General features: G+C 44.6%; 1 protein-coding gene and 1 long non-coding RNA gene across 25 annotated transcripts in view; one reads left to right on the forward strand and one right to left on the reverse strand.

Moving 5' to 3' along the window:
• SETDB1 (SET domain bifurcated histone lysine methyltransferase 1) overlaps positions 1-14,732 on the reverse strand; it is a 41,391-nt gene that overhangs the window by 3,197 nt on the left and 23,462 nt on the right. For 12 of the 24 annotated variants that reach the window (XM_077947356.1, XM_028829243.2, XM_077947435.1 and 9 more), the window contains 6 exons: positions 12,535-12,691; positions 12,287-12,445; positions 10,717-11,349; positions 10,323-10,439; positions 2,158-2,327; positions 342-970 (listed from right to left, as the gene is read on the reverse strand). In XM_077947356.1, the coding sequence (XP_077803482.1) occupies positions 342-970; positions 2,158-2,327; positions 10,323-10,439; positions 10,717-11,349; positions 12,287-12,445; positions 12,535-12,691 (1,865 nt within the window). Of the gene's footprint in view, positions 1-315; positions 971-2,157; positions 2,328-10,322; positions 10,440-10,716; positions 11,350-12,286; positions 12,446-12,534; positions 12,692-14,732 lie in introns of all 24 variants that reach the window. The other 12 variants (XM_028829244.2, XM_077947454.1, XM_077947409.1 and 9 more) reach the window with 3 other exon arrangements.
• The window catches only part of LOC144331470 (uncharacterized), a 37,363-nt gene that overhangs the window by 666 nt on the left and 21,965 nt on the right, over positions 1-14,732 (forward strand). The window lies entirely within an intron of this gene.

The raw sequence follows: 14,732 nt of genomic DNA on the forward strand, positions 1-14,732 counted from the left end.
TGCGCCACCATGCCTGGCTAATTTTTGTATTTTTTAGTAGAGACAGAGTTTTACCATGTTGGCCAGGATGGTCTCCAACTCCTGACCTTCAAGTTATCCACCTGCCTCGGCCTCCCAAAGTGTTGGGATTACAGGCGTGAGCCACCATGCCCGGCCAATAATTTGGTTCTTTAAACAAACACTAGGTATGTGCTAATTAGGGGGAGAGATAACAAGGTGGCCACAGAAATATCCATCAAGTAGAATAATCTACATGCAAAGACTCATGGTGAGACTGCATTAAGTTTGTTACTGCACCAAAGTTAAAGCCATAGCTCTCAGAGCTTTCTGCCACTACTTACCTCTTTCTTGGCCTGCTTGATGTCTCCCTCATCCTTGATGCCTAGTCCTGAGGTGGAGGCCTTTTCAGCCTCCATTCGGCTTCCCCCAGCCCGGCCCTCCCCACCTTCATTAGTCTTAAAGGATGAATGGCTATCAGAGTCAGCAAAACCACCTTCACTGACACTATTGCAGCTCAACCATGAGGCCACCTTGTTCTTGGGTGTCTCTTCAGAGGAAGGTGGATTGCAGCCACCTACAGGGATTGGGGGAGGAACAGGAATATGTAGGGGTCCAAGATCTGGGGGGTGGGAGTCCTTGGAAGTTGTCTCAGAGAGTCCGTTCTCTTTCTGGCCCCGGGTCTGTCTCCGGGTAGCATAGCTCCGCCACACTGAACTGGTGCTGAAGTCCTCATCCTTACAGAAGTTATCATCTGAGCTATCATCATTGGACTCTTCAGGGTCCTCTGTACCGCTGTTGCCATCTTCCTGGTCCTTCAAGTCTACACCACTGCTGTCAGAGGAACAGGGGGCATCACTCTCATATCCTTCTTTGAAGTTCTCCACGCTCTCGATATGGTCCAGATTTGCAAAGTACTCATCACCCATTTCCAGACCCTCCTTGTCTGCAAAGTCATCTGTCAGGATTTTGCCTGAGAATGAAGAGAATTAAAGGCCTTCTAGGGTTATGGGGACCTATTAGTTTTTTTTTTTTTTTTTTTTTTTCAGATGAAGTCTTGCTCTGCCACCTAGGCTGGAGTGCAGTGGTGCAATCTCGGCTCACTGCAACCTCTGCCTCCCAGGTTCAAGCAATTCTCCTGCCTTAGCCTCCTGATGGGACTACAGGTGCACACCACCACACCTGGCTAATTTTTTTTTGTATTTTTAGTAGAGACAGGGTTTCACCATGTTGGCCAGGTTGGTCTTGAACTCCTGACCTCAGGTGATCTGCCCGCCTCAGCCTCCCAGTGTTGGGATTACAGGTGTTAGCCACCGCACCTGGCCACGGGGACCTATTAGAAAGAATAAGGGTCATTCCATCAATACCCGCTCTACCAGCATATAGAGTCAAAAAGCCTCCATTCTGGTCTCTCATTTCTGTTTTTTTCTGTTTTTGAGTTAGAGTTTCACTTCTGTCACCCAGGCTGGAGGGCAGTGGCATGATCTCGGCTCACTGCAACCTCTGCCTCAAGGGTTCAAGTGATTCTCCTGCCTCAGCCTCCCAAGTAGCTGGGATTACAGGCGTCCACCACCACACCTGGCTAATTTTTATATTTTTAGTAGACATGGGGTTTCAACCATGTTGGCCAGGCTGGTCTCCAACTCCTGACCTCAGGTGATCCATCCACTTCGGCCTCCCAAAGTTTTGGGATTATAGGCGTGAGCCACCACGCCTGGCCCAGTGTTTCTTTGATAATACCTCCCTTTGTATCTTAACTATGATAAAGTATGGAGAACTTACTGTCATTTTAAATCTTGCCCTTTCTGTCTTTCCATTTCTTCTACTTTATCAAAAGAGTACTGGGCTATGCTAAAAGATCTCTGAGTCGAGTGACATGGAAGAAAATGATACACTGGACTCTATAATCATGTCTGTCCTCTGAAATATCACATGTCCAAAATTTCATCCCTTTTCATTCTCTTCTTTGTGAAACACTTGTGTCCCTCTCTGGTCTAGCTAGACAGGTACATCACTCATCACGTTCTTTGTAGAAGTCCCTGGCTGCCTCTTACTACAGTTCACATGTCAAGCACTTTCTTCTTATGTTCAATTTGTCTCTGGTTCAATTCCCTACCATGTCCCAATCTCAGGAAACAACCCTTATATTTTATCACCAACCTGCATAAATACAGACAAAAGAGCCTTTGGCAATGTCATCCAAGCAGCGGATACCCCAGCCCTTGTTCTGTGTCTTGAATAGCTGTAGCCGAACTTGTAGTCCATGTTGTACCAACCGGTTTGTGCACATGTTTGGGTCACATTTGCAGCGTTTGTTACACTCATATACCCTGGGAGGAGGTTAGGATAAAATCAATCACGATATGATCACTAGAGCACAATAAATCCATAAAACTCTTGTAATTCTTAAGCTATTATCATTTATAATGTGTTGTAGATAAAGATTAAAAATTAGGCAATGATCTAAGTGAATGGATCTATTGAACTATCTATGCTCTTTGATTCATTTGGAAATATAGCCCAAGGAAAAAATTTAGAGGGTGGAGAAAGATTTAAAGATGTCTATAGCAATACAGCTCAAAAAAGTGAATGCTAGAGTGCCTAACACCTGGAGAGAAGCTAAGCAAACTATAATGGGAATACAGATTACAGAGCCATTAAAATAAGCACTATATGGACTGTCAATTTATAGAAGTAGATAAAGACATGTGAGAATAAAGACAAAATAAAGATATGTGAGAAATTCCAGGTGAGGTTTCTTACTAATAACAGCAATAATAATAATAATAGTAATAATAAAAATAAATAAATGTGAGAAAAACAGAGGCCAACATAACACATACGAAAGGGAATAAAGAGATAGGAGGAATTGTGACTAATGTTCATGGTAAAGTTGATTTTCATTCTTTTATTCAGTAAACATTTATTAAACACCAAGAGCTCTACCAAACACTGGAAACAACAATGAAAAAGGTCATGGGCGTGGTGGCTCATGCCTGTAATCCCAACACTTTGGGAGGCCAAGGTGGGCGGATCACGAGGTCAGGAGATTGAGACCATCCTGGCTAACACGGTAAAACCCCGTCTCTAATAAAAATAAAAAAATTAGCTGGGTGTGGTGGCATGCGTCTGTAGTCCCAGCTACTTGGGAGGCTGAGGCAGGAGAATTCCTTGAACGCGGGAGGCGGAGGTTGCAGTGAGCGGAAATTGCGCCACTACACTCCAACCTGGGAGACGGGGTGTGACTGTCTCAAAAAAAAAAGAAAAAGAAAAAGGGTCATAATTTCAACCCTCGGGCAGCTCATATTCTTTTTTTTTTTTTTGAGACAGAGTTTCGCTCTTGTTGCTCAGGCTGGAGTGCAATGGCGCGATCTCAGCTCACCACAACCTCTGCCTCCCGTGTTCAAGTCATTCTCCTGAATCAGCCTCCCAAGTAGCTGGGATTATTACAGGCATGCGCCACCATGCCTGGCTAATTTTGTATTTTTAGTAGAGTTGGGGTTTCTCCATGTTGATCAGGCTATTCTCGAATTCCCGACCTCACGTCATCTGCCTCCCTTGGCCAACCAAAGTGCTGGGATTACAGGCGTGAGCCACTGCGCCCGGCCCAGGGGAGCTCATATTCTATTTAATTTAAGAATTGGGGCCAGGCGCAGTGGCTCATGCCTGTAATCCCAGCTATTTAGGAGGCTGAGGTGAGAAGATCACTTGAGCCCAGGAGTTCGAGGTTGCAGTGAGCTACGATCACACCACTGCGCTCCAGCCTGAATGACAAAGCAAGTCCATCCCATCTCTGAAAAAGAAAAAAAATTTTAATTATTTTTAAACAACATTAAAGGTAATGAGAGGGATCTAGCACATACCAACATTAAAGGAAGATAACACAGTTATACTAAGAAAACTAATTGTTTCAGGTAACAACGTTTTTGCTCTATATGATTTGCCCAATGTTAGAATTTTACTTATTTTCTTGGTATGCAAAATTGATGGGAGAAATTTACTTTTGGAAATGATTCAACAGCTCAGTTATTTCATGATTTTAGTCACATCCCTCCAGATAAAGATGGTAAGAGCAGCTTCTACTTAATAAGCATACGATTTGTGTTTGGCACTGTGTGAAAGCCTTATATATACATTTTCACATTCTCTCCTTAAAGCTATGCTAATACAGATGGTCTTTTTTCTTTTTGAGATACAGTCTCGCTTTGTCACCCAACCTCTGCCTCCTGGGTTCAAGTGATTCTCCTGCCTCAGCCTCCCGAGTGGCTGGGATTACAGGTGCATGCCACCATACCCAGCTAATTTTTGTATTGGAGACAGGGTTTTACCATGTTGGCCAGGCTGGTCTTGAACTCCTGACCTCAAGTGATCCACCTGTTTTGGCCTCCAATTTTTTTTTTTTGAGACATGGTCTTGCTCTGTCACCGAGACTATAGTTCAGTGGCACAACCACAGCTCACTGCAGCCTTGACCTCCTGGGCTCAAGTAATCCTCCTGCCGCAATCTCCTAAGTAGCTGGGACCACAGCTGCGTGCCACCTTGCCCAGTTAATTCTTAAATTTTTTTTTGTACAGACGAGGTCTCATCACGTTGCCCAAGCAAATCTGGAACTACTGGACTCAAGCCATCCTCCCACCATGGCCTCCCAAAGTGGTGGGATTACAGGTGTGAGCCATCATGTCTAGCTTTTTTTTTTTTCTAACTTTAAAAAAGATTATTTCCCATGTCGGTAATCCTAGCACTTTGGGAGCGAGACTCCATAGCAAAAAAAAAAAAAAAAAAAGGTTATTTCCTTGGTGGTCTAGTGGGTAGAGGGGAAAAAAAGATTATTGAAACGTAATATACACAGAGGAGAGTACACATAAGTCTATAGATCAATGAATTTTACAAACTCAGCATACCATGTAACCTGCACCAGATCAAGAAACAACTTTGTTAGATCCTTTAAAACCCCACTGGGGACATGGCTTCCTTCATTATTTTGGGACTTAATTGGCCCTTTCAATTCAGAAACACAGACCCTTCAATTATGGGACACTTTCTGAATTATTTCACTGATGCTTTTCTCCTCCCTGTTCTGTTAATTATGTATCTTGATCACTAGGTTTAATAGTTCACGTGTTTATATATACCAATTAACCATGCTATACTCCACTCTTTTGTTGTCCTCCTCCTCTTTTAGAGATGAGTCACGCTCTGTCACCCCAGGCTAGTGTTTATGTTAATATCCTGTGTTTACAGTTGATCAAAAAAGATCAGCTCAGTAGGGGCAGGGCTGGAATTTGAACTCAGGTGTAATCATTACCACATGAAACCTTTACAGTAGCTATACTGAGTATCATTCCTTCATTCCCTAAAATTTAAGTGGTTACTATTTTTTTTTTTTTTTTTTTGTGGCAGAGTCTAACTCTGTTGCCCAGGCCAGAGTGCAGTGGTGGGATCTTGGCTCACTGCAACCTCCACCTCGTGGGTTCAAGTGGTTCTCCTGCCTCAGCCTCTGGAGTAGCTGGGATTACAGGCGCCTGCCACCATGCATGGCTAATTTTTGTATTTTTAGTACCGGGGGGGGGGGTGCGGGTGCGGTTTCCACATTTTGGTCAGGCTGGTCTCAAACTCCTGACCTCGTAATCCACCTGCCTGGGCCTCCCAAAGTGCTGGGATTACAGGTGTGAGCCACTGCGTCTGGCCAATTTTTTTTTTTTTTTTTAAGACGAAGTCTCCTTCTGTCACCCAGGCTGAGTGCAATGATGCAATCTTGGCTCACTGCAACCTCCGCCTCCCAGGTTCAACTGATTCTCCTCAGCCTTCTGAGTAGCTGGCACTATAGGTGCACGCCACCATGCCTGGCTAATTTTTTGTACTTTATTAGTAGAGACAGGGTTTCACCATGTTGGCTAGGCTGGTCTCGAACTCCTGACCTCAAATGATCTGCCCACCTTCGCCTCCCAAAGTGTTGGGATTACAGGCGTCAGCCACCGCACCTGGCCTAAGTGCTTACTATGTGCCAGGCATTGGGTAAACTGGTGATACAATGGTTAGCAAGACAGACAAAGAGACACATAAGACCCTTGCCTTCATGAAGGAGCTTATATTATAACGGAAAAGAAGAAAAACACGTCAACAAAAGTTGTCATAAATGCTATAAAGAACACAAACATGGTGCTCAATGAGAGAATTAAGGGAGTAAAATGACCTAGTTTTAAAGTGGTCAGGGAAGGTCTCTCTGAGGAGGTGACTTTACAGCTGAAAGCTCAAGGTTAAAGAAGATAGCCACACAAAGAAAAGTGGAAGGATGCCAAGAAGAGGGCACAGCATGTGCAAGTCTCCAGAGGCAGGCTGGAAAACACTGGTGGAACTGGATCCAGGAACTGAAAAATATCAGTGTGGTTGGAACGACTTTGGAGGGAGATAGGAAAGGGCCAGATATATAACCTAAGGTTAAGAGTCAGAATAAAATCCAAACAGCAGTGGGACTACATTATAGAGTTTTAAGCAGGGGAGTGACATATTATTTGTGATTATTTGAAAATATTTTTATGAAACATTTCAAACATGTAAAAAAGGTATCAGGAACACTCATGTACCACCCAGCATTATCAAATCTAAACACTACTGTTAGATTCAAAATTTTGTTATTAAAACATACATGATATAGCAATGCAACTAAAGTTAACAACCGTCTATTCCTTTGTTTAGTTTGTAATCAGCAAAATTCATCCTATGATCTCCCCAGTAGTCTCAATCTCCTCTGAATGTATTCAGGCACCTCAGGTTTTCTATTAAACTGATTTTCCTGAAGTGGTTCCTGCAGCATCTGACCTGCTCTTGCAGTGGCTCTTCTCTATCCCTAGTACACAGCTGTCAGCCTGGAAGCCTCTTTCACTTCACTGCCACCTGTCTTCCACTTTCCTGGCTTTCCCTCTCATTTTTGCAAATATTTCCAGAAACTTTCTGAGAAGGGGAATGATGAAAAACTTTGAGGTACTGCATGTCTAAAAAAATGTCTTTAGCCTACCGTAACACCAAATTGATAGTTTGCCCGAGTTAAAAATTCCAGGTTGGAAATAATTTTCCCTTAGAATTCTGAACAGATTCGTCAATTGCTATCTAGCTTCTAGTGTTACTTTCAGGGAAGGCTGAAGTCATTTCAAGTCTATTTTTTAATGTGTTCTGTGTCTCTTCTCTGGAAGCTTTTAGGATTTTTTTTCCCCTCAGTGTTCTGACATTTTATGATAATGTCTCTAAATGAGAATCTACCTTTATCCTTCATTATTTTGGGACCTAATTGGCCCTTTCAATTCAGAAACACAGACCCTTCAATTATGGGACACTTTCTGAATTACTTCACTGATGCTTTTCTCCTCGCTGTTTTGTTAATTATGTATCTTGATCACTATGTTTATTAGTTCACGTGTTTATATATACCAATTTACCATGCTATACTCCACTCTTTTGTTGTCCTCCTCCTTAAAGATGAGTCACGCTCTGTCACCCCAGGCTAGAGTGTAGTGGCGTGATCATAGCTCATTGCAGCCTTGAACTACTGGGCTCAAGTGATTTTTCTGCCTCTGCCTCTCAAGTAGCTGGGACTACAGGCATGCACCCACCATGCCCGGCTAATTTTTTAAAAATTTAGGCCAGGCACAGTGGCTCACGCCTGTAATCCCAGCACTTTGAGAGGCTGGGGCGGGCGGATCATGAGGTCAGGAGATCGAGATCATCCTGGCTAACACAGTGAAACCTTGTCTCTACTAAAAATACAAAAAATTAGCCAGGCCTGGATTAGCGGGTGCCTGTAGTCCCAGCTACTTACTCGGGAGGCTGAAGCAGGAGAATGGCGTGAACCCGGGAGGTGGAGCTTGCAGTGAACTGAGATCACGCCACTGCACTCCAGCCTGGGTGACAGAGCAAGACTCCATCTCAAAAAAAAAAAAAAAAAAAAAAATTTATTTTTAAATTATTTATTTGAGACAGAGTCTTGCTGTGTTGCCCAGGATGGAGTGCAGTGGTACAATCTCAGCTTACTGTAACCTCTGCCTTCCAGGTCCAAGTGATTCTCCTGCCTCAGCCTCCCAAATAGCTGAGATTACAGGCGTGCGTGATCATGCCTGGCTAATTTTTGTATTTTTAGTACAGATGGGGTTTCACCAAGTTGACCAGGCTGGTCTTGAACTCCTGACCTCAGGTGATGCACCCACCTTGGCCTCCCAAAGTGTTGGGATTACAGGCGTGAGTCACTGTGCCTGGCCAACCATTTTTTTTTTGAGATGTAATTTCACTCTTCTTGCCCAGGCTGGAGTGCAATGGTGCGGTCTTGGCTCACTGCAACCTCCTCCTCCTGGGTTCAAGTGATTCTCCTGTGTCAGCCTCCCAAGTAGCTGGGATTATAGGTGCTCGCCACCATCCCCGGCTAGTTTTTGTATTTTTAGTAGAGATGGGGTTTCACCATATTGACCAGGCTGGTCATGAACTCCTGACATCAAGCAATCTGCCTGCCTCGGCCTCGCAAAGTGCTGGGATTACAGGCGTGAGCCACCATTCCTGGCCCCAACAATTTTTTTTTTAGACACAGGGTCTTACTATGTTGCCCAGTCTGGTCTCAAACTCCAGGCCTCAAGCAATCTTTCGGCCTTGCCCTCCTCAGTAGCTGTCCTCAAACTCATGCTGGTTCTACCTCCTCTGCTCAACCTTTAAATGTTGGCGGACCCAGGGCTTACTCCTGAGCCACCTTCTCTATTATCAACGTTGTGTCTAGGTGAACTCATCCAGGCTTTGAATATCATTCCTGTGCTGATGATTCCTAAATTTTTATATCCAACTCTTACACTTCTCTCCAGAAATCCCAGTGCCTTCTTGACGTTTCTACTTGGATTGCCTGACAGGCATTTCGGACTTAACATGGCCAAAACAAAAACTGAATTTCACTCAAACCTATTACTCCTTTGGTCTTCCATCTCAGTAAAAAGCACCAAAAACCACTTAGATGCTCAAGTCAAAAATTTAGGAATTGTCTTTGCTTCTACTTTTTCCCCCGACTCCACAATCTATCCAATTCTGTAGATCTATTAATGCATCCCAAATCTATCCTTCTTACCTCTACTGTCACCTCCATTCTATTGCAAGCCATAGCTACAACCATGTCTTTCTCTGCTATACTCCTATGATGATCTCCTAATTGGTCTTCCAAGATCTACTTTTGCCATCCTAAGACCTATGATCTACAAAGAAGCCAGAGTAATCTGAAAAAGGTAGGTCATATCACTTGGCTGCTTAAAATTCTCTAAGAGCACCATGAATTTGATTCTAACTTTTCTTTTTTCTTTCTTTCTTTTTTTTTTTAAGGCAGAGCCTCGCTCTTGTCACCCAGGCTGGAGTGCACGGGCACGATCTCGGCTCACTGCAACCTCTGCCTCCTGGGTTCAAGCGATTCTCCTGCCTCACTCTCCTGAGTAGCTGGGACTACAGGCGCCCGCCACCACACCTGGCTAATTTTTGTATTTTTAGTAGAGAGAGGCTTTCACCATGTTGGCCAGGCTGGTCTCAAACTCCTGACCTCAGGTGATCCACCTACCTCGGCAACCGAAAGTGCTGGGATTACAGGTGTGAGCCACTGTATCAGCCTGATTCTAACTTTTTTCATTCTGGTTTATAAATCCCTATGTAATCAAGTCCCTGCCTACTTCTCTCTGAACACGTCACTTACAAGAGTAAATCATAATCTGTTAAGACATTCATTTAGCTATGAAATTAAGATAATCTTTTTTTGCAACAGAAAATTGCTAGACACTATTCAATCATCCTATGTCTTCATTTCAAGGAAAGCCCAAGAAAAAAAGTGTTTGAGAAGTCAGGAAATAAGATCTAATTAATAAAATGCCTCTTAGGCCGGGCGCGGTGGCTCAAGCCTGTAATCCCAGCACTTTGGGAGGCCGAGACGGGCGGATGACAAGGTCAGGAGATCGAGACCATCCTGGCTAACATGGTGAAACCCCGTCTCTACTAAAAATACAAAAAAAAAAAAACTAGCTGGGCGAGGTGGCGGGTGCCTGTAGTCCCAGCTACTCGGGAGGCTGAGGCAGGAGAATGGCGTAAACCCGTGAGGCGGAGCTTGCAGTGAGCTGAGATCCGGCCACTGCACTCCAGCCTGGGCGACAGAGCGAGACTCCGTCTCAAAAAAAAAAAAAAAAAAAAAAAAAAAAATGCCTGTTCTGGTATTCTATTTTTGGTTCCAATTTTTAGATTTCTGATGATTTCTATAAGCAGAGAAAAACAAGAACATGCTCCTCAGTCTCTCTGAGGTATTGTGCTATTCCTTGACCACTTACCCTGTGGGTAGACACTCTTCTAGTCTCTTGTACTGGTAGCCAGAGTTAGGGTTGATTTGGCCTCCTGGGGTACAGGCTGTAGCCTGGATAGTTAGTTGATGGCAGGCACACTTGGACCTATATGACAGAGAGAAATAAAGGAAAGGAGCGGGGGGATCAGAGAACAAAATAACACAATACACATGTACCCAGGGTTGCTCAGTGTGGCCATGTCAGACTCCAGTCTCCCTACCTCATAGCTTTCATGGAGGCCTTATAGCACGAGTTCCAGGTGAGGGAGGAGGTAAAGGAAGATGGGGAAAGCAGTACAGATACAAGGGAAAGGAAGAGGTGAAAAGGAAGACAACCATAACAAAGTTGGAAGCAGGGGCAGCAATTCTCCCCACCAACTCACTTGTCCCGACACCCATCCTTGCAGTCACAGCCAACCAGAAATTCAGGGCCTGTGTTAATGAAAACACCCTTGCCCGGGATACGTTCCTTGCTGTAGGCCACCTGGGGTGGAGGGGTTGTGTCAATCTCATTGACACAGGATAGGGGAACATCTTCCTTCCCATAGGTGATGTCCAAAATATAGTAAAAAGGCTTATAGGGCTGAAACTTTCGGTCCACAAGAACATATGGATCCAAACAGAACATCTCCAGGAAGAGGAAGTCACAGCCAGTCTCGAAAAGGTAGCGTTCGATCTCCTGCATTGTCCGAAGGCAAAGACCACAAGGTGTCTTATAGATAACATGAAAGCCCATCTTGCGGTTAACTCGACGCCGGGCTGTCATCCGCCGGAAGTCATACAGTAATGGAACCAGCAGAGGGTTCTTGCCCCGGTACTGCTCATTCCTCATAGGTCTGACTCGAGACAGACAGGTATAGCTGCAGACATGAGGTAAGTAGAAAAGCTTCTCCATGGGAGCACGGTAGGAGGGCTCTGCTGGGGCCCGCTCCAGCATGCCATGGAAGGCTGGGGGTGCTGGAGGGGCTGGGGGTGCTGAGGGTGCTGGGGCAGAGGCTGTGGAGCCTAAAGGTGATCTGCAAATGAGATACAAGTGATCAGATCAGAAGGCAACAGGACCTCTGTTGTATAATTAACCCTCCAGGTAGCTAAGCCATTTCTTTCATCTTTCAAGCAGCTGTGCTCCTGAAGCTAAAGATGATTCAAGAAAGATCTTCCCTTGCCCTATCAAAGCTGGACGACAAAAATCCCTGGTTACTCTTCACTGACTGATAACATCTCTATTTCTTTTTTTTTTTGAGATGGAGGTTTGCTCTTTTTGCCCAGGCTGGAGTACAATGGCATGATTTCGGCTCACCGCAACCTCCGCCTCCCGGGTTCAAGCAATTCTCCTGCTTCAGCCTCCCAAGTAGCTGGGATATAGGCATGCGCCACCACGCCCGGCTAGTTTTGTACTTTTTAGTAGAGACAGGGTTTCTCCATGTTGGCCAGGCTGGTCTCAAACTCCTGACCTCAGGTGATCCGCCCGCCTCGGCCTCCCAAAGTGCTGGGATTACAGGCATGAGCTACTACTGTGCCTGGCCTAACATCTCTATTTCAACAGTGTACCTTTTCCTAAAATGTATTTGCCTGTGAATTACGGAAGTCGAGTCCAGTCTTCTACCAATATATTTTTTGTCTGCTGTGTGTTCCAGAAATGTCCTTACTAACTCCCAGGATTCAAGGAAAGAGGCTGTGGTGTTTCCTTTCTATTTTAGCAAAGATGGAACTATGTTCAACAAGAAGTTTTAACAAATGGCTTTCTGATGATACCACATTTCCAAGCACCCAGCTTCCGATTCAATTATTCTTACTTTCTATTTCTGAGAAACTTCTATGGGTAAAGCTTCCTTTTCAAGTCCAAACTCCTCACCATCATAAACTTAAACTAAGCCCTTCAGAGCCAAGGAACCTTCCCCTACACAGTGACCACTCATTGCTATCCTGCCTACAGAGAGCCTCAGATTTTCTCACCTATACGTCTGGTTGATCCCAGGTTTCCCACCAGAGACATTTTCACTGAGTGCAGGAGACGTAGGGGAGGAATGACCAGAGCCCACAGATCCTGGTCGGAAGGATGTGCTCTTTTTGGCTACCTGCTTCCGTGACTGGGCAAGCTGGCTTTCCAAGCTTCTAGGAGATCAGAGACGAGGGCGTATAGTAAGGGATGTGGAAAATATAATATGAAAGAAACTGAAGAAAAAAGAAAGAATAACACTTACTCACTGTCACCTGCTTGGGGAGATAGAGGTGAAGCAGGTGGGAAAGGTGGGGCAGGTGGAGCTGTAGGCTGTGGGGGTTCCACTGGCTTGAACTGGGTTCCAGTACCAGTCAGATCCTGTGTGTACTGGACAACAGGGCCTTTGCTCCTCACAGCACCTATAGGAAAAAGGAATTGATCACTGAGAAGATGATAGCTATGATGCTTGTATTCAGTCACACATCTGATCCTTAACTTATACAACATAAAAAGGCAGCAATGGCTGGGCGCGGTGGCTCATGCCTATAATCCCAGCAGTTTGGGAGGTCGAGGCAGGAGGGTTGCTTGAGGTCATGAGTTTGATACCAGCCTGGCCAACATGGTGAAACCCTGTCTCTACTAAAAATACAAAACTTAGATGGGCATAGTGGTGCACATCTGTAATTCCAGCTGCTCAGGAGGTGCATGACAATCACTTGAAACCAGGAGGTGGAAGTTGCAGTGAGGCGAGATCACGTCACTGCACTCCAGCCTGGGCAACAAAACAAGAATTTATCTCAAAAACAAAACAAAACAAAAAAAAAACAAAAAAGCAATGGACACATTCTGAGTAAGTGCTTAGACTCTCAGTTCCTATTATTGACTGGCATGGATGCTGGCATATGTTGTTTTGACTTAGATAATACTTTTTTTATTAAAGTGAAAGCAAGTTTTTTAAGAAAGTAAAGGAATAAAAGAATAGCGGTCGGGCGCAGTGGCTCACGCCTTTATTCCCAGCACTTTGGGAGGCTGAGGCGGGCGGATCACCTGAGGTCAGGAGTTCAAGACCAGCCTGGCCAACATGGAGAAATCCTGTCTCTACTAAAAATACAAAACTTAGCCGGGCATGGTGGCAGGTGCTTGTAACCCTAGTTACTTGGGAGGCTAAGGCAGGAGAATTGCTGGAACCCGGGAGGTGGAGGTTGCAGTGAGCTAAGATGGTGCCAGTGCACTCCAGCCTGGGTGAAAGAACCAGATTCCATCTCAAAAAAAAAAAAAAAAAAAAAAATTGCTACTCCATCGGCAGAGGAGCCTCTTTTTTTTTTCTTTTTATAGACAATGTTCCACTTTGTTACTCAGGCTGGAGTGCAGTGGTCTGACCTTAGCTCATTGTAACCTCGAAATCCTGGGCTTCAAGTAATCCTCCTGCCTCAGCCTCCAGAGTAGCTAACACTACAGGTGCACAACACCACACTCAAGCTTTTTTCTTTTTCTTTTTTTCTTAGAGATAAGAGTCTTTCTATGTTGCCCAGACTGATCTCCAACTCCTGGCCTCAAGTGATCCTCTCACCTCAGCCTCCCAAAGTGCTGAGACTACAGACATGAGCCACCATGCTGGGCCTTAGATAAGACTTTATATCTTCCTATCTCAGATGATTTACCTGATTAATTATGACATACTTTGGGGGAATATTTTCAGAAATATATTCTTTAACCAATTAATTTTGGCAGGAAAAATCAACCAGAAAGTATGACAGTAATATTAAAAAAGAAAACCAAATCTGCTTTTTGTTTCTGAGACAGGGTCTCATGCTGTCACCTAGGCTGGAGTGCGGTGGCACGATCTACCTAGGCTGGAGTGCGGTGGCACGATCTAGCTCACTGCAACCTTGACCTCCTGGCTTCAATTGATCCTCCCACCTCAACTTCTTGAGTAGCTTGGACTACAGCTTAATGCCACTGTACCCAGCTAATTTTTGTGTTTTTTGAAGAAACAGGGTTTCACCATGTTGCCCAGGCTGGTCTTGAATTCCTGAGCTCAAGCTAACCGCCTACCTGTCTCAGCCTCCTAAAGTGTTGGGATTATAGCTGTGAGCCACTGTGCCTGGCCAGGTCTGGGTTTTAAAGAAAACTGACTATATGCTGGATGTGGTAGCTCATGCTTGTAATCCTAGCACTTTGGCCAGCCAAAGCAGGTAGACAGCTTGAGCCCAGGAGTTCAAGACCAGCCTGGGCAACATATCAAGCCCCTGAGTCTTTTAAAAAAAAAAAAAAAAAAAAAAGAAAGAAAGAAAAAGAAAGCTAACCATAGATAACACACAAAACTGACAATCTCATGTGGATAACAGAGGGTAACTACTATCACCCTAACTTAAAGCCAACTGTTTCAGATATTTTTGTGGTTGTTTAGAACAAATTAGAGCCACAGCATGTGGACGCAGCAGCACAAATTGATCACCA

Source organism: Macaca mulatta, chromosome 1 (genome assembly GCF_049350105.2).
Source record: "Macaca mulatta isolate MMU2019108-1 chromosome 1, T2T-MMU8v2.0, whole genome shotgun sequence".
NCBI classification, from domain to species: Eukaryota; Metazoa; Chordata; class Mammalia; order Primates; family Cercopithecidae; genus Macaca; species Macaca mulatta.